This window comes from Cotesia typhae, unplaced genomic scaffold, assembly GCF_013202065.1.
Source record: "Cotesia typhae breed Kobodo isofemale line unplaced genomic scaffold, CoteBio_Ctyphae scaffold_13, whole genome shotgun sequence".
NCBI lineage: Eukaryota > Metazoa > Arthropoda > Insecta > Hymenoptera > Braconidae > Cotesia > Cotesia typhae.
This window is the reverse complement of record NW_027423774.1, coordinates 7,267,925-7,288,762: the sequence shown is the minus strand read 5'-3', so window position 1 is coordinate 7,288,762 and position 20,838 is coordinate 7,267,925. Positions and strand designations below refer to the sequence as shown.

Genomic DNA, 20,838 nt, shown 5'->3' with positions numbered 1-20,838 from the left:
GTAAAAAAAACCGGTGTAAGTCCATGCGGTGTACGGTGTTAATAATTCCGGTGTTAAATTCAACACCGAAATCAGTGTAGTAGTAACACCGTTCGCGGTGTAAATATTTTTTTTTGGTGTTAAATCGGTGTTATAGATTTTCCGGTGTTGATAATATTTTGACTGACACAATTTTTATAATTAAACTTTTTATGTTTGATAATTAAAAATAAATAATCAAAAAAAGTAAATATTTAACTTAGAAAGTTTGAAATAATAAAATATTGAGTCGATAAAAATTTTTAATTAAAATATATACACTGTAAAAAATTTCGATGTAAAAATGGGTGAAATTCTCTCGATGTAAATTTTCGATCCGTGTTACTTTAACACCATTATTAAAGGACAATTCTAGAACATCATATGAATAATCGGAAACTTCAAAATAGTGCATTTTAGTAATTATATCATAACTTTGAAGTATTTTTTTTAAGATTTTCGGAATATTTCTAAGATAATTTTAGAATCAATGCAATTTATTTGAAGCAATTTAGTTGAAATTTTGTCCTTAAATCTTACGTGGAACCTTTTTTGAATAATCTTAAGTCATTTTTTTAACAATTTGAGAACAAATTTTGAATACTTTTGAGACATTTTTCGGATATTTTTGAGACAATTGTGGAAAATTTATTGGAGGATTTTAGAGTGTTTTTACAACAAATTTGAAACATATTATATTTTTAGAACAATTTTACGATAATTTTGAACGTTTCTTAAATGATATTCATAGAGATAATTTATTTTTGCACACCGATAGAAATTTTAACTTGACTCAAGAGCAAAAATCTTGAACCAAGAACACCAATTGGAAGAAAATGAATTTCTTGAGCCAAGAGGAAATATTCTTGAGTCAAGATAATTTTCTTAATTCATGAGAATCTATCTTGACTCAAGAATTTTTCCTCTTGACGCAAGAAATTCATTTTCTTCCAATTGGTGTTCTTGGTTCAAGATTTTTGCTCTTGAGTCGAGTTAAAATTTTTATCAGTGCACAGCTGTAGATTTGTCCCGTAATTAATGGATGAAAAATTTTTTGGACAATTTTAGGGCGTTTTTGGGACAATTTAAGAATTTACGAATTACCCATTCACGGTGAAATTCAAAGAATTTTCTTTTACAGTCGACGCTCTCTGTATTTGACCACATTCTTCCTCTATATTTGACCATTTTACACAGCTCTTATGGACAAGTACGAGTCAAATACAGAGAATGGTCTTGTACGGGTGAGTCAAATACAGAGAGCGTTGACTGTATAATGATAATATAATGCTATTATGTAAGCTATGGGAGACTATGTGTTACAATATGAGTTTATGTGCAAATGAAATATCAGAAAAAAAAAGCAAAGTTATCAAATTTTTAATTTATTACGTTTAAAACATTCATTATATTGTTAGCTTGTTTTATAACATTCATTAAATCGATTTCTGCGTAATTTTATAAATTAAAAATTTTTTAATGAATTTTGCTTGTCTCATTTTGATAAATATTGAATAATAATTGTGTTTTATGGATCATGTAATATTCATACTTCGATACGGTGTAAATTTATTCTACTGTTACACCGTTATTACACCGATTTAACACCGGATTTTTAACACCGCAAAAGAACACCGCTACACCGGTGTTAATATCCAGGTGTTACATAGCGGTGTTAAAATGAGTCCATTTTAACACCGCTTTTTTTACAGTGTATGGAAATTCCAAATATGACGAGAACTGCGTAGCATTTAAAATGATAAACATCCAACAAAATTAATTTGTTAAAAAATGAATCAATATGTAAAAAGAACGATAAACAATAAATAAAATTGATTTATAATTTTTCTATTGATAAAATTAACAATTGTAGGATGTCTGACATTCTTGTTACTGTTAGAAAAATATCGGTTGCAGGCTAACCGACAGATGTTTGTTTACATTTAAATTTATAACGGTAAATTATTAAATACTTTATTAATTACCTTTATTATTCATGAATCTTACAAATTTTTACTAACTGTTGATGTTTTGATGGATTTATGATTTAATATTTATTTAAAACTATGTTTCATGCAATTTTTATTACACCGTTAACCACTACTGATAGCGTCTGTACACTTATGTTTATAAAATAAAGCACCACGAAAAAATGAAAGAGCGTGCGTCACGACTGACGCGATACGTTTACTATGGGACATCTGAAAATTTTATAGTCACAATTTTAAATTTAAACAGAATACGTGAAACTGTTTTATCAATTTTCATTGTCGAGTGAGCAATAGAATTTTTACTATGGAACTATAGTGAAAAGTTTTAAACACACTAACAGTTTTTGTTCTGTCAGTTTACGAAAATTTTTAATAAATGTTTATGTAACAGTTGCATTGCTAAATTTACTATAGTCTCTAGTAACTATTGATTGGTACAAAATGATATTCTTATATTTTTATGGTAATATTTTGAATAGAGTCATTGAAGTTCAGTCTTACTATGTATGCATAGTAAATTTCTCACCGATGAACTCATTATTTATTTTTTTTATAGACAAGTTTGTTTATTTTGTGATATTTTGATTTAAATTTTCGTAAAAATCATAAAAAATTTTAATTTATATAAACAATTTTAATTTTTTATTATATTATTTTATTTATTATTTTAATGATATTTTATTCAATTATTCTGTGTATATAAGGAAACAAATTTATATTATTTAAACTACAAATATAATTAAATTATAATTTTATTGCCGCGTATATAATAGCGTTGACAGTAAGGTCACGGGAGGAAAAATAAAACAAAAAAATTAAGTAATTGTGAGCAGTCTGATATGTATAACTTACTTCCCGTAAAAAATAGAAGAAAATCGAACTTTCGGCCTCGAAATGATGGAAAAAAAATTTTTTTGTCGAACCAAAAAAAAATCCGATTTATATTAAAACGACTAATTTTAGACCGATTTATCTTTTTATATTACGTAGGCTATCGATTACAGGACACTTTAAAAGAAATGTTTTTATTGTTTTTATATATTTGAAAGTCAATGAAATTATTCATATCGTCAATTTAAAATCGGTGCATTGAAAAATTTTTTATGAACTCATTTATCGTAGTGTAGTAGGAGTATTTACACATTGAATACTTATCATGCAGACAGTGAGAGGAAACCCCGGATTTCAAGGTCATAAAACCGGCACTAACCTTGAAAGGAGGTTTTATTTATTACGACCCTGAAAAACCTTTGTTTGTCTCAAACATGTTTCAATATGCAATCCAGAAAAGAACGAGTTTTTTGTATCGAAATTAATATTGGCCCAATAGCGATCAAATTTGATGATAATTATTTTGAAATTTTCAACAGTCAGTTAATCACATTTTAATCACCCAGAAATAAGCTTTTACAAAATTATGATTGCTAATAATTTTTAATGAAATCTTATAAGAAAAATTTCATGTAATATTGTGAGATTTTAAAAACATTCATGAGCCAAATAAAAAAGAAAATTTCAAATATTTAACTATTATAGTGGATATTATTTAATGGAATGACGTTGTTTTAAATGTTAAACACGCTTTTATTAGTTTCGCCTGTTTCTAACTATCTATTTATGTATCAGAATCATAAAGGTGATTTTTACTACTTTCTAACGGCAGATTAAGCTGAAACTTGACACACTTATCAAGGGTCGATGACAATACAATAATTTAATGTTTGTCTATAATCCTGACCAGGATCGTCGGAAGTAGCGATTTTTAAATTTGCTAATGAGAGCCTAAATAACGGCTATCATATCAAAGGAAGGCATACGGAAAAAATATTGTGGCAAAAATTACAAATGTAATAGCGTAATCCAAGATCAGACTTTCAAAATAGTCCCTTTGATAATTGTCCATATAAAAATTTACGATGTTACATCGTAAAAACTCAGATATTTAATGCGTTTATAGGTATTTTTACAATGTTCATTGTAAAAAATCTGCGGAGTGAACGCGGAGTGAATGATTTTTAATTGATTCACTCCCAGCGGGAGTGATCTTTACTCCGAGAAGGAGTTAATTTTTATTAATAATAAAATTCACTCCGCATTCACTCCCAAAATAAATGAATTTAGAAATAAATAAATTTTTGTAAAGAAAATATTTTTATAAACCTTTTTTATATTTAATTATTAAAAATTTAATTTATTATTTTTAATAATATTTAATTTTAATTATTATTATAATGGTTTTATATTTTTTTTTCATAAATTAATTATAATTAGATAAAATTTTGCTTTATTAAATAATGATTTTTGTAAGACTTGCACTGTACTTTTTTAACTATTGACATTTTCAAAGATATAAGCTCATCCTGATGTTACACTCATTAAGAGCTTTCATTTCAGTACCCACATGCATTTTGATATATTTTTCATATATACATATATATGATATATATAAATATATGAAAAATTGATGTGGGTACTCAAATGAAAGGTCTCGATGAGTGTAATGTCGGGGTGAGCTTATATCTTTAAAAATGTTAATAGCTCACGAGATGCAAGGTCATTTCTTAATTATGTATCGAGAGATAGAGTATTTTCGACTGCAGTCTAAATAGTAAATACTTATCATAATAAATTGGCTATTGGTGAGAATAATATGAAACCATGAAAAGGCACAACTCCAAGTCAAGACTTTTCCAACGATACCAAATTTAACCATAAAAACCCATTTCATCATATAAATACACTGGCCACAAAATTTTACTTATTCTTTTAATAATATAGATTATTATTATTATTATTATTATTATTATTATTTTGTTATTAAATGCTCAGGGGGGTTATCCCCGGAGTCCGATTCTCCGAGGGCCCAGCCTGAGCTCCATCCGTTACTGCTGGACCACTCCGCACAACAAGGCGGTTAGTGATCACAGCAGGCCAAAGTCATTTCCCTTAAGAGACGGAGAGAACCAAGTAAAACAGCCTTCTGCATCCTAACTGCCAAGAACTCAGCTTTTGATGAGCAAGCTGGAACTTTGGCAAGTGAGGATACAAAAGACTGTTTCATCCCTCCTAGGACGCCAACAATCAGGACGACAAGCTTGACACGGTAACCTGGGTAAAGTTTGCCAATTTCAAACAGGAGATCCTGATATATTTGTCTTTTGTGCTCTTCTTTGGCTGAGATGTTGTATTCAGCCGGGGCCGAGAACTCAATGACATAAATGTCACGAGTGGCCTTGTCGAAGAGCACAATATCAGGTTTGTTGTGATCTATCCGCCGGGTTGTTGCAAATGGCATGTTCCAATAAATTTTGCAACTGTCATTCTCAACAACCTGGGGAATATCTCCTGGCAAATAAGGCAGCACTGGTGTCACGTCAATACCGTAGCAATGACGAAGATAGTTGTACAGTACTCTCAGGGCAGCATTGTGACGCTGGATATATGCACCTCTCGCCAGCACTGGACATGCCGACAAAAGGTGCATAAGCGTCTCCGGATGTTGTCTACACCTCCTACAGGACGTGTCCGGAAGCTGCACCTGGAGCACCTTGCTACGGTACTCAAGAGTGTTAATGACACCATCTTGGCAGGCAAATATGAACCCTTCAGTCTCGGACATCAGGCCCGCTGACTTTAAGAAGGAAAACGTCAGCTGGATGGACAAGCCATGATCACGCACGTGTTTAAAGAACACGCTGTGCATGGACTTGTCCATCAGTTCGTCAAGGAGTAGTTTTTCCTCGGCGTTCCTGATGACGCTCTTAAATTCCTCCTTTCGGAGTTCCATAAGAGCGTTTATTTCTCCAAGACCAAGGGTTCTTGCCGCATATATTGCTGCCTTATACAAGAATGACCCCTTATGCGCATTTTCATGTTTATGTACAATTTGCATAAGAAAGTCATCCTCGTCTGCAGTGAAATTGACAACTTCGTGAGTTAAACCCAGGACCAAACGGTCGTGAAGCCGCTCCAAACTCTGCAAACCTCTCCCACCGATGGACCGGGAGAGGTATAATCTGGCGACTGATGAATTGGGGTGCATGCTCCGATTCATATTAATGATCTTACGGGTTTTGATGTCGAGATCTCGTAAATCCTTTCGGGTCCATTTCAGGACACCGAAAGAGTATAGTAAGACTGGGACAGCGAGCATGTTAGTAGCTGAGACTTTATTATCATTATTATTATTATTATTATTATTATTATTATTATTATTATTATTATTATTATTATTATTATTATTATTATTATTATTATTATTATTATTATTATTATTATTATTATTATTATTTGATTTATAATAAATCATTTATAGTAAATTAATTTTGAGATTTTTTTGTAGAACGAAAATTCATCCTTATTTTATTTTTTTTTAAAACTCCGAACGCGGATGTTTTTCGGAGTGAAATCCGGAATCACTCCGGAATCACTCCGCAAACAAAAACTCCGGATTCACTACCTACGCGGAGTGATTAATTACTTCACTCCAGAACTCCGAGTGATGGGAGTGAAATGGGAGTGAAATTCACTCCCGATTCACTCCGGATTTTTTACAGTGTAACATCGTAATTTTTGAAATTTAAGATTATCAAAGTTACCGTATAGAGATTCTGGTGCTGGGTTACGAAGTTACAATTGTAATTTTTCCTACAACTTCTTTTTTTTTATTGTGTAGCAGGCGCACAAGTTATTGACTCCGGTCATAGGGAAATAGTTACAAACATTAAATTTAATGATTAAACGAACCTACTTATAAGTAAAATTCTATCTTAATTGTACACGGAAAAAAGTAAATTGTAATATTCACTCGGATTCCGATTAGTTTTTATAGTTTCAAACAGTAAAGCGAACATCGGGGTGGCAAAAATGTAAATATTATAGAACTTAATGTAGAAAGTATAAAAGCCACAATTTATAATTTAATATCCAAAATAAGTAATTAGTAGTTGTCACTATAGTTAATAACGACTCTTTTATCTTTAAAAATTACAGTTTCAAACAGTAAAAATAGCCATTTCAATATATAGTCCATATTATGAAGAGAAAGGGAACTCAGATGAAAGAGAAGAGGGTCTCACTCTGGGAGAATTTAATATTTCAAACAGTAAAAATTATACTTTTAATATATACATTTTACCAGTCTAAGCAAATCAATAATTACAGTTTGATTTTTAGCGTTGCGTTTAAAATTTACCATTTTACTTTGTAAATATTGACGTTGCTTGTATTAGAAATTTACTAACTTTATTCTATACTTTTTACATATCATAACATCATTTTTTAGGTACGAAATGATAAATATTAAAGTCTGAATTTTTAATTATTATACTTTAACATTTTAGACATTTACATGGCGAATATTACTGTTTGAAATAGTATTTTCTTTCATGTAAAGAGTAAATTGTAAGGTTTAAATTGTAAATATTACAATGTGAGTAGTAGAATCATGATTTTACTGTTTGAAGTGGTAATTTTTAACAGTTGATCATTACTTATTATAAATCGACTGTTATTTATTACAGTTTACTTTTTTCCGTGTATGATGCGCCTCTTCCAAACGATCACTAGTAGTACTCTTTCTGTCTACATGACACTGCAGTTTGTGCCACAAATTTAAAGTATGTAAAAAATAGTATATTACTATTTTTATATACTCGGCTCCGCCTCGGCCAACAATTACATGTTTTCTTATTTTTCTTCCCAAGGGGTGTAATATACTATTACCGCTGTGAACCCAGCCCCTCGCCCAGCTAACCTCATTTATTCAAAGCATTGCCACAATTAATGTTTAAGGGAATCAAAATACAATAATTTTGATTATTGGGATCGAGAGGGAGTGATTATTAGAAGTAGACACATGCTTGGTTGAATGAGCCGTATATTTTCTATCCACTCTCAAATCTACCAAAGCTGACCAGATCCATCGACTTATTATTTCACTTTTGACTTCCTTGTACGGAATATATGAGAAATCATTGCTATTCTTATAATCCTTAGTAACTTCAAAGTATAGAATCAAGATGTTAGCAATACATAATCCCGGCTTTTCAAGAAAAAAAGGGAATCTTAAGCAGTTGTTGAATCTTTCCTGCCTTTAATGTCTTTATCCTATCCGAAATAAGAATTTCTATTCGAGCTTCTAACGCATAAATGACCGGAGAAAGAACTGACAATGCTTAACCCGAAAACTTCGGCGTCCAAAAAAAAATAATTATCCCTTTTTACCGCAGAATCCTTCAGGCTTCTTGATACTTTCTCATTGAAAATAGGAAGCTTCAGAGAGAACTTTCTAGTTCTCGGGTGTTTCTCCAATAGTGACTCCTTATCCTCCTTTTTAAGACCGTCTGTCATGTATTTTTTCCAGTGGTTTGTTACACTAGAGCGTAAAACTAGCTGAGATTCATCAGCAGTAGGCTCAGCACCCATAATCTGAAGAACACTATCATCAACGGTCCACAAAACATCAGATATAGCTGCGGGAGTAGAATTAACGGAAACTTCCGAAGATGAATTAGGTGCAATAACAGCATCCTTTGAAAATTTATCCGCACTTTTGCCTGACTCTTCTGTTGAAGGATTCCTCAGAGATGTCGAGTCAGTGATGATAGGAGAATTATTATTAGTCTTATTTGCGTATGTTTTTTTAGACGGGAATGCAGCATCTAAATCTCAAATTGTCGATAAGAAATCTCGATCATACGGAATAGATAGTTCCGGCAAAGACAAAATCGAGTTTGCGCCAGATCTCCACGTTTTAATAAGATCTTAAGAACCTATTCTGGCTATTTCTACGAGGGTTTGCCTTCGCGCATGTGTGTGTGTGTGTGTATGTTTATGTATGTGACCCTCTTATAACTTTTGAGCGGCTTGACCGATTTCATCGTGGTCGGCGCCATTCGAAGGGACTCGATCAAACTCAGATTTTCGTGAAATTTGAATCTATTCCAACCAGAAAATTTTAAGAAATTTCATAAATAGAAAAATTCGAAAAACTGTTTTTTTTAGAATAACTTTTTAACGGCTTTGTCGATTGATTCCAAAAACTAATCAGCTCTTAACCTTGAAAAACTACGTCGATCATCGCCGGTCCTGTCAAAATCGATTGATTTGTTCGTGAGATATCGTTGTCGAAAAAAATTGAAAAAAATGTTTTAATCAGAATTTTTATAAAATTTTTAGTCTGACCTGAGGTGAACTGCGAGAAAATTGGTTGATTTATTCAAAAGTTATTGTGATTTGAAGATTCAAAAAACAGTGTTCTATGAAACTTCTATGAGACTTTTAAGCTCGAAAAGCTCAAAAGCATAGAAAAACTCTTTGAACTCGAACACAAACAACAAACACAAACAACAATAATAATAATAAATTAAATTATTTCAATAATTCAACACATAAACATAAATGAAATAATTAATTGTTCACTCAGTTTAGGTAACTATCTTTCTCGAAAAATGAGACTAGAGACAAGAGACTAATTAAAATCCTCTCTTTCCTTGTATCCCTTCTTCTCATCTTTCCTTAATTTATCGTAGTGATAAATTACCATATTAAATGTGGTTACAAATTTTCTTTCTTTTCAATTTGAGTGATGGAAAATATTTCCCTTTACCGATCGTATTAATTACTATGCTATTGAGAAAATATTGATATATCGACTTTTCAATATTACTATAGTAACATCGTAATTTTTCTTAAAGTGTATAAGACTGTGTGTAAAATTAAACAGTACAATTCCTTAAAAAGAATTCAAACTAAAAATTACGATGTTTCAATAGTAATTTTCAGTATATTTTTCTTTCTGTGTAGTTGATTTAACGAAATATTAATATTAGCCAAACTCCCAAGGAAAAAAAATTATTTTTATTTTACAACTTTATACACTTTAGACTTAACTCTCTTGTAAGGAGATATAGGATTCGAAAAATCCCATTTTTGTCGATTCTACTCGACATAACTACTGAATGCAATAACTTAGCTGATGAATGTAAATTGCATCTGAAAGTCTTTGAAATAAGCTACAATTTTCATATCATTACATTTTCTAAACTGAAAATAAACTACTCGTCTATCGGTATTTAATGAAATTTTACTATTGCATTCGTTTCAATGATATTACAAGTTTTACTTTACTACGGGAAAAGGTATTCTAAATATGTAATTACAGTTTATGAATTATCCGTGTATTAATTTTATTTAATCAAGAAATGTACTTTCATTTCGGCTGCCAAATGGCACTTTTTAGTGTTTGAAACAGTACATCAGACTCCGGAGTGGCATAAAATTGAATATTATGAAACATAAAAATGTAAAAAAATACAAAAACCAACATTTATATTGAAAAAAGTGATTTGTAGCGGTTACTGTTGTAAATAACGACTCTCACTCTTTTAAAATTATCGTTTCAGCCAGTAAAACGCGCCAAGTCAATAATAATTGTTTCGTTCTTATTGTGGCATTTAAAAATTACTATTTTACCTTGTAAATGTTGGCTACATTAAAATGTGAAATTCTTACGATAGAAATTTAGCAACCTTTCTTAATATTTTTTACACATGATAATCTTTTACGTGCAAAATGACAAACATTCAATCAGAATTATTAATTAATTATATTAATTATTATACTTTATGTACTTAATATTATATTTATTATAACTTTTTCAACCTTTGCATAACTTTCATAATTTTGAAATAAATTTGTTTTTTTTTTTTTTCAATATAATTACTGAACTGTAACATTCGAATAATAAATGTCATAAACAAACTATTAAAATTGCGACTTTACGGTTTGAAATAGTATTTATTATCAATCGATGACTATATTTTATGAATTCCTTATAATTCATTGTAGTTTAATTTTTTCTGCAAGCATTTTTTTTTTCTGTAAGGAGTTGTATTATACATATTCAATATAGAATACTTATCCGACTGTTCTGTTGACAATCTAATTTTGTAAATGCTAAGTAAAGCATAATGTTTTGTATTGACATGCCATGTTAATATTTAAATTTAACAAATTATTGATAAAAGACGTTAATTTTTTAATTCCAGACGCTCGGACGACCAATTGGTTTTTAATGCATTCACCTTTTCCAACGTTAATGATATGCCTAACTTATGTTTACCTTGTAAAAGTATTAGGACCAAAACTGATGGAGAATCGCAAACCATTTCAACTAAAGAAAGTTTTGATCGTTTATAATTTGTTTCAAGTTATATTCTCAACATGGATATTTTACGAGGTAATGAAAAATTTTCAAGTTTGTTAAATTTTACATTTATTGATTTTTAATACAATTCAAGATATTTCAACATCATATTGTAATTATTAAAAAAATTTAGCTGATAATCATATTCCAATAATCACATGCTGATCATTTACATCATGTCAAATTTTAATTAATCAGCTTTAAACATTTGTGCCATCGATTCTCAACTCAATCTTATTAAATATGAACGAAGTGAGCAAATAAATTCGTTTTCATTATTAATATACTTGACCTTAAACAATTCGACGTGGAGTTGCAAACGTTTAGCTTTAACAATCTGATTGTAGATAAAAAAAAATGATAAAGAGCTAAACTGTTATTTCGTAGGACCTTTCTCAGTGGATTTCAAAGTATAATTAATCGTTATCTATAACGAAATTAATCTTAGGAATTGTAATGTAGAAATCATAGGTCAGCTAACGTGTAATGATCATTAATCTAAGAATGTTAATTAAGGAAATAAAAGAAATTTGATATAATCAATTTTTTTTCATTAAATTAACCTAGAGGAATTCTGGTTGTTTTATTAATTTGATTTAAATTTCTTAATTCATCTGGCAAAAGACTAGAATATTTCATTGCAACATAGTAAGGATTTTTAAAATATTTTGACCTGATCAACTTTTGAAAGAAATCTTTTAATGAAACATTCCTTAAAATTTTTTTTATCTAGTATTTTTTAGTTATTTTCTATCAGTAATAATTGCAAGAAGCAAACTGAGGAGCTGATTTTCAAAAGGGTATCTTCATATTTTAAAAAAGCAGTTTTTTTAACTTTTAAATATTAATTACTTCGAAAATTATAAAGATTTCTAAATGAGAATCAAATTGTAGCTTCATAACCGATAGCACTTCATAGCTAAATTAAAAAAGTTCACTAAAAATATTTATAATAAGAGATAACCAGTTTTTTGTCTCGATTAATCAAAAATGAAAAGATACCCCTTTAAAACTCAACTCTTCAACTACAAAACTTGAAATTACTCAAACGCATTATATGATTTAATAAAAAATGATGATGATGATATCAATAATAATAACAATAATAATAATAATAATTACTATTAATGACCAGCAATATCGTCTAGTTATTAAACTTAAACATAATCAAGTTATTTGGAAATATTTTTGTTTAAAACTTTGAAAATAACACAGAGTCTGATGGGAGGCTGGTGGGGCCACTATAGTTTCCGTTGTCAACCAGTGGACTATTCAGACAATCCGATCGCGATAAGAGTAAGTATATAACTGTTTTATGTCTTCAACAGGGCAACACCCCGTGATATCACAGATGATCATCTAATGGCCTTAATAATCTTATGATCTATAATTTTAAAAATTCCTATAGGCTGGGATCTTGGCGATATTGAAAATTTCATGGAAACTACTGTAGTTAGCGGCTTTATGTAGCTTTTTTTCTACAGCTATTTAAGAGGACTTAAAAAAAATCTAATCTTTCGATAATGGACATTTTAGAAATAATAATCATTACTAACCAATTTTACAGCTGCATTATAACGTTATTATAGATTATTACTGGGGACTCGTAGAATTTATGATGCAATAAATAATAATTATAATCGATTAATTCATCGCCGAACTTACTCAACATTGGGCTTAGTCTACAGCGAAATAAATTCGCATCATGGCTGTTACTTCCGAATGTTATGCGTTATTAAAATAAAATATAAAATTTTTTTAAGCGTTTGATTTTTTTGTTTTGAGTTGTAAATATGTAGACATTAAAAAATAATAATATAGTATCAAAGGAATAATTATTTCCTAATGATATGACTTATGCATATGCTATAATATGGTGATGGTATTTAAATACATTGTCTGATCGGAAAACGACACCTTGCTGGTTGTGGTTACAGATAGGAATGTCCGGATGGCTGACGGGAGATTACTCGCTAAAGTGCCAACCTGTAGACTACAGCGACCGACCTCAAGTACTGAGGGTGGGTGTCCTGGATTTAAAACTATCAATCGAGAAAATGAGAACAGCTTGATTTGTAACATACCCTAGAGTAGTTTTTATATAACTTGCTTTAACTTTTTGGTGCACACAAAAAATTCATATTTTGGATTCTCAAAAATAAATGTGCTTCAGGCTATTAGCATACGAGATAACTGGTCAAGTACGTACCAGTCGTCATTATTTTCTCTCTCTATCTTATTTTTCATTATACTTAATTAAAAGGATTTTTTGAAAAAATAAATATATATAAGAGTTATTCCTTTTAAATTTTTAGATAGGAATTGTTTTCATTTCATTTTATTCAGTATTTTAATTTAGATATGATCATTATCTTTATTTTTTTAAATAATTGCTTGGAGTAATAAACAACTTCAAGTGAAGAAATTTTTGTGTGTAATGCAACTTACATACAATCGGGTTCATTAATTCAAGTCGGTTTCTATATTTAAGGATTTATTGCCAACCTTAGATTTAAAGCATTCTAAAGTCTAAAATTTGAAAATCATAAATTTTTCCGTTTGTAAAATAAGCTAAATATAAAAAATAATTTTTCTTAAATGTTAGAAACGTAGTTAATGTCTACAATAAATTAAATGTTTCGTAAAATGTAAGAATTGAAAAAACAGTTATTTGAAAATAATGAAAGTCACAAATAAATTTATTTGTAAAATCAGCAATTTAAAGTAAAAGCTTCAATAAAATGTTATCAATTTAAAAATTACGAAATTAAAAATAAAGAGTCATTAAAAATATTTCAAATTAAAAAACAAATAATCTAAAAGCTTGAACATCTAAATTAATGCATATGAAAAATGAAGTTATTGTAAATTACGACCGTTAAAATTTTTTAGTCATACATATTGCCACTTTAAAACTTGAGACGCTGAATGCAGCCGAAACTAAAATTAAATTTCATTAAAATTGGACGTTTCTAAACTTAGACAGACGTGAAATCAGCCGTTTGTAAACTTAAAAATTCGTAAAATCAGCCGATTCATCAAATGAGTTTATTTGAAGCCTTACCACTCTAATATAGGTGTAATATTGAATATATATACATATATAATGAGGTTTCACGTATTTTTGACTATCAAAATCGAAAAATTCAGTTGTTGATGAAATAATTTAAAAAAAATTGTCATATATGTAATGGATTTATGAATTTTTCATTCAAGACGTTAAAATTTTAATGTTGCTATTTTATCAAGGAATTAATTTTGAAGAACTTTATCTTCTTGATTTAAATAAAAAATTTCGTTTTTTAAAATAGAAAATTTTTTTGATTTAAGTAAATTTTATTTGATTCAAAAATTTTTTTCTTGATGGAAGTTAATTTTTTTTTCAGTATACTAACATGTTTCGTTGATAGTCTAGATGCAACAACTTTGCTATTATCAATAGTTGAAAACTTGTGATTTTTTAGTTACGAACTTTACTCAAAAAGGAGACATAATTTCATAAATTAGAATTTAGCAAAAATACCTATTATTTTTAATTCATATGAATTATGAATTATGGTCAAAAACAAAAAAGCAAGGTTCAAAAGTAATCGATTTGGTGTGGAATACCCCATATACATTAATTTTCAACGAAAAAATAATATTTGAAGAAAATTATAACTTTTCATTCAATTCTTAAAAAGAAAATATTATCATAAAAATAATTATAATGTTCCATGTGAATTATCTTTGAAAATTTTCATAAGAAAAACTCTTGATTGTTTCAAAAAATTCTTTACATTTAAATTAATGGATTTTACTTATGGTTGATTTTCACATTAATATTAGTAGTTTTTCGAATTGCACCTCATAAACATAGCACATAATATTTTGATGAATGAAATCGAAATATTTCTATTACACTAAATCTCGGTAATTGCGTAATCATACATTTTTAATCATTCAACAACATATTAATATATTTTATTAAAATCTAGATGGTCCATGCTAGTTGGTGGTACTACTTTTCGAAATTTACAGAGTTTCTTGACACGGTAAATATTAATGTTTCACTGATGAAAATTTATTTTTTTTCTAATACAAAAATTTTATTGAACATTCCACAGATATTCTTCGTTCTTCGAAAGAAGAATAATCACATATCAACTCTTCACGTAATTCACCATGGGTGTATGCCTATGTCAGTATGGTTTGGAGTTAAATTCACTCCCGGTAATTTATTATGTTCCATAAAGTGGTGCAAAAAATAGCCTATTATGTTTATATACGAGTTTCACATGAAAATATGTAAGTTCATTATGCTTCAAATGTGGTCTTCGAGAATCAGCTTGAGTAAAAAGATATTATAAGTTTCTTCAGTTGCTCAAGATTTTGTTTGACTTTTAAAGTAATAGACTCTAGCGATGTATTTAAGAGACCAGAGTTTACGGTAGATTTTCAGATTGAGTAAAATAACTTTAATCATCTGGTAAAATAAAATGTGTAAGCTTGAAGCGCCGATTTGGAGTTTGCGAAAAAAAAAAACAACTATTTTGATCAGAACCTTAACATTGTTGACAATTTATTAATGATTTTATATGAAATTTCAATAAAAAAAAATTTTATCTTGCATGGAAAGACAATTTCACAAAAAATTACGATTGTCACTCCGTAATTCAGGTTCAGACTTTCTATCTCAGAATTTATTACTTAAAGATGAATTTTGAGGGCTGAAGGGGTTACATGGGTTTCCTTCGGGAAAAAATGTAACAATTTTTTTTAATGTAAATAATGAAATATTTGATTCAAAATTTTTACTGTCTCAAAGATATATATTTAATAACGGATTACTGAAATTTTCGAAACAAAAATATTAAAACCTCTGCTATTGTGAGGTCATTTCCAGCAAGCCCTCGAAAAAAATACGTCCGCGTTGACAACAGAACTCCTAGCAGGGTCATTTTAAGTGAGAAAAAAAAAAAAAAAATATGTGTTTTAGTTGAGACTTTAATCTAGAACTTGGACAAAGGAAAAAAAAAAGTGAAAATTGAAATTTTGGCTGAGCTTTTTACGAAAAAATGAAAAATTTGGTTAAAATTTCGCGGCATTTTTGTTTTTAAATAGTTTACTCCTTAACGACATAAAAAGTCGTACACAGAAAAAAAAATTAACTTGAATTAAGAGAAAAATTCTCAAACCAAGAAAATAATTTTGAAGAGTTTTATTGTCTTGGATCAAGAAAAAAAATTCTTGAATTAAGTAAAATTTACTTAGACCCTGAATAATTTCTTAGTTTAAGAATTTTTTTACTCAAATCAAGAAGATGAAATTCTTCAAAATTATTTACTTAATTCAAGTAAATTTTTTTTTCTGTGTATGCAAGTAGTAAGTTCAAAAATGCAAAATTGTGTAAGTAAAAATATTTGAAGTTGGGTTTTGGATTGCGATGTGACAATTGTAATTTCTCGTACAATTTTTTCCGTGTGTAAATTGGTGGCACGAAGAATAAAATCCGTATAACGATTGACACTGCAGCCCGTTTTTGAAATTTTCCACTATATTCGAGCAAAAATGCTTAACAAATTTTGCATGATAAGTTTTGAGCTTGTCGAGCTCAATAATACAACGTTAATCCAAATCGAGCACTTTAAGCTCGAAAATCTACAAATTACGTTCGAAAAACACTTTTTTAAAATTTTGAATTTTGAATATATATAAAAATATAATATTTCACTTGAAAAACGATCTGGCACAAAATTTTGGAGCCATGTAAAAAACTTCTTTTGAATTGTTTCGATAGCGATATCTCTGAAACGACCCAAGTCGAAATTTAAGTCTTACATTCAACGTATTCAACGTTCAAACCGGAAATTCGACGTATTGAATGTTAAAAATGTTAGTTGAACGTAATAAACATTGAAATCGTAAATTCAACATTTTGAACGTTTTAAACGTCAGTTTCACATATTGAACGTAAAAAATATAGATTCAACATTTTTCAAAAAGAATCAATTCAACTGTTTTAAAAATAATGTATGATCTATAGTAAAAACCAAAGTTACAAAGAAACTATCATTTAACAATTCGTAAAAAATGACCTATGGACTGTTTAGCAAAAAGCTTTTCCCAAAGATTTGATTGAGTTAATTTTTAGCTTTTTGCTTATTTAATTAACTAATAAAGTCACGGATGATTAGAAATGAGGAAGTTATTAAATTCAGATTGATTTTGGATAGTCAAATTCTCATCCAATTTCGATATTTTGAGATCTTTAAAAACTTTCAGATTAATTGATTTTCATTTGCATTTCGAAAATATTTTGAAGATTTGAGGAGCTCAGTAATCGACATTTAGTTAGATTTTCAAGCATGAAGCTTTAATAAAGCTGAAATTTCATTAATAATTAAAATTTTCACTTTAGTGGAATAAACATGTAAAATATACTTGCGCCAACAAAATTTAAAATTGATCTCATACATTATTTTTAATTACTTTCAAATTTGCTTCTGATTCATGCAAAGTTACCAAGAGCTAATAAGGTTAATATGATTCCTTTTTTTTTTTTAATATGGATATTTCAATAGATTTTATATTATTATATGGTACGAAAAATTAGTAAATTTATCTCTTGACAGTGTTTTTGAAGATGAAAGGTAGATCCGAGTGTCAAACCCGAGATGAAAGATAGATCTTGTAAAACTAACTACTTTTGTCAAAATTAAAAATTGATGTCATTTTGAAACAAACTTACCAATTTCGCTCACCCTCAAACTCGTTTAAGATAATCGTTCAACAGTTAAGTGCATCAATTTTGTTAAAATCATTCTATGCAGTAATATAATTTTCTAAACATTGGTATTATTGAAATCGATTCGACTAATTAGGACGTGAGATAGCAAAAGAAGAATAAAATTTTTCATGAAGAAAATGCAATAGTTAGATTTTTATGAAATATACCTTTAAATGGAGGCGGTTTTTTCGCTTCAGTTAAGTCAAAAAAAATGTATCACGTAGACAATAAAATGTTTATTTTTATGACGATCGTCATTTTTTTCATAATATTTTCTATTTTTTAGTTAATTCTATGACTAAAATTTTCTTGATTAAAATCGTAATAGTAATAATTACCATTGCGATAGCAATAACTAATATATTGTGCATTCGAAAACTATAATTCTTAGATCATTAAAACTTATGTCCCCAAAAATTTGATATTAAACGATATACTTTATTGGAAAAAGTGAAACACGCATATTTTTAGTTTTCTTTGATTAACCTCATCTATCCTATGAATGATAGTATAATTCACAGATAAGTGTTAATATTTTAATTTCTTACAAGGTTTTAAAAAAAATACGTACATTTAAAAATTTTGTTTTGAATATTTTCACGATAAAGTTTGATTGAACTATTATTAAAAAGTGTATTTTAATCGTAATTTAACATTTTTTTATATATCATTTAGCAGTAAAAAAACTTCCTTAAAAATAAAAAAAAAATCTAATTTTTGATGATTTGGAAATGTTTTAAAATCTTGAGAGAAAAATGTAATCATGCTGATTCTTGGAGGAAACTTTTGAAGCATGGTATACTGACGTGTTTTCATAAAAAAATCCGAAAAGATAGTTAATTTTTTGTGCCACTTGAATATTTTTTCATTAAAGTAAAAATGAATGCACAACATTGCTTACGATAATAAATGTTTACTGTCGTAGGTGGCCATTCAACGTTTTTCGGTTTGCTCAATTCATTTGTCCACATCGTCATGTACACTTACTACCTCTTAGCAGCTCTTGGACCCCAAGTACAACCTTATCTTTGGTGGAAAAAATACCTCACAGCCTTCCAAATGATACAATTCATAGCCATTATGATACATGCCTTCCAGTTACTCTTCATTGAATGTAATTATCCAAAAGCGTTTGTGTGGTGGATTGGACTTCATGCAGTCATGTTCTTCTTCCTATTCAATGAATTCTACAAGCAGCAATACAGTGATAAAAAGTCAAGCATTCGAGCTAAGAATGCAGCAGCGGCAGCTGTGAACGCTGCTACAAGTAACTGCATTCCTAATGGTCTGTCCAATGGCAAGAGCTATGTAACTTTTAATGGGACAAGTTCACATAGTGGTGCTGAAAATGATGTTAATCTTCGAAAACCATACAAGATAACAGAATGACCGGATCATCACGACGATATACAAAGAAAAATATTCCACAACTTATGAGTTTTCGTCCATAATTTATCGCTCGATTTTCTCGGTTAAATCACTGGAAAATTATAGTGTCGATGCTTCTTCATATCTTTTCCATCAGATATGAGAAGAAAGATCCGCAACAATGGTTTATTTATTCATACATCTTTATTGATTTTTATTATAGAAAAAAACAAATTTTTTTTAAATGTTAAACGAAATCGGTGGAATTAAAAAGTTTAACAAACATTGACTTGTTAAAAATATTTAGAATTATTTACTTCTTTGACGCATTCATAAAAATTCGACATATAGAACATTATCGATTTATAAAATTTTGTATATGAAGGTAGAATATTTGTCAATTTATATTTAGATCAAGAAAGAAAAAAAAATATACTATTTTGTAACGTTTTACAATATTAAAACGATAAGGTAAAAAAAATTTGTAAATAGATAGATTAGTTTTATTAATTATTATGGATATGGAAATTAGGAGAATATAATGAAATGTATTTTTTATAATATTTTTAATCATTGATCAAAAAAAGTTACTCTGCTACTGTGTTGGAGTTAAATATATTTTTAACATTATAGCAGAGCCAACTTATCGGTCTGTGTGATCAATGATAAAAAAATCTTAAATTTTCTAATTTATATGAAAAAATAATTATTTAAATGAAACGATGGCGCGATTACATAATATTTTCAAATATATTTTCACTTATAAGTGGCTTTTGTACATATAATAACTCAATAAGTTCCAAATGAGATATATAAAGTTTTCAATAAAATAGGGATGATTATTTTCAAGTTACAAATTATGTATTTTTAATTTATGAAAATTTATATTTGTATATATATGAAATCGAAGATATTTTTGGAGAGAAAAATGAGATTTGTTTACCTATTCTCTAAGTACTTGAAGTTATTTTGTTGCAATGATCTTAGTTTAGGTAAACTTATTTTATTGTTAATTAATTTAATTTATCATTCGCAAGTATCTGGTTGAGTAATTACATAACCGTCAATTCGAGGACTATTCAATCAATAACTATTTATCTGTTTGATAATTGATCTAAGACAATTCAATCACAAAGATGTTTTCCTGTCATTTTGGTTCAAATAATATTTATTAGATATTGTGTCAATCGTATTTCTTCGCTTTTAAATAAACTGTGATTTAGGTCAATTTTCGTGTGAGTAAAAGGTTGCAGATCAATTGTCCTCGGATCATCAGTCGTGTAACCGTTGGACTTATTATGCTCATGAATTTAATGTTACATTCTTATAATAATCACAATTTATGTAAACATCTTACAATAGATATACTGTTTTAATAGATTGGTAAAATTATTTAAACTACCAAAATATTAAATGAACAGTTAAATTTATATTAATTTTTAGATAATCTAAAACAATGAAATAAAATTCTTTCTTATATTTTA

General features: G+C 28.6%; 1 protein-coding gene across 4 annotated transcripts in view; it reads left to right on the top strand.

Moving 5' to 3' along the window:
- LOC141534981 (very long chain fatty acid elongase AAEL008004-like) overlaps positions 1-20,838 on the top strand; it is a 46,563-nt gene extending 25,725 nt beyond the window's left edge. Inside the window, exons 3-8 of one of the 4 annotated variants that reach the window (XM_074254669.1) lie at positions 11,060-11,250; positions 12,433-12,513; positions 13,155-13,238; positions 15,195-15,251; positions 15,324-15,429; positions 18,912-20,838. In XM_074254669.1, coding sequence (XP_074110770.1) covers positions 11,060-11,250; positions 12,433-12,513; positions 13,155-13,238; positions 15,195-15,251; positions 15,324-15,429; positions 18,912-19,375 — 983 coding nt within the window. In that variant the 3' untranslated portion in view covers positions 19,376-20,838. The remainder of the gene's footprint in view (positions 1-11,059; positions 11,251-12,432; positions 12,514-13,154; positions 13,239-15,194; positions 15,252-15,323; positions 15,430-18,911) is intronic. The other 3 variants (XM_074254671.1, XM_074254670.1, XM_074254672.1) reach the window with 3 other exon arrangements.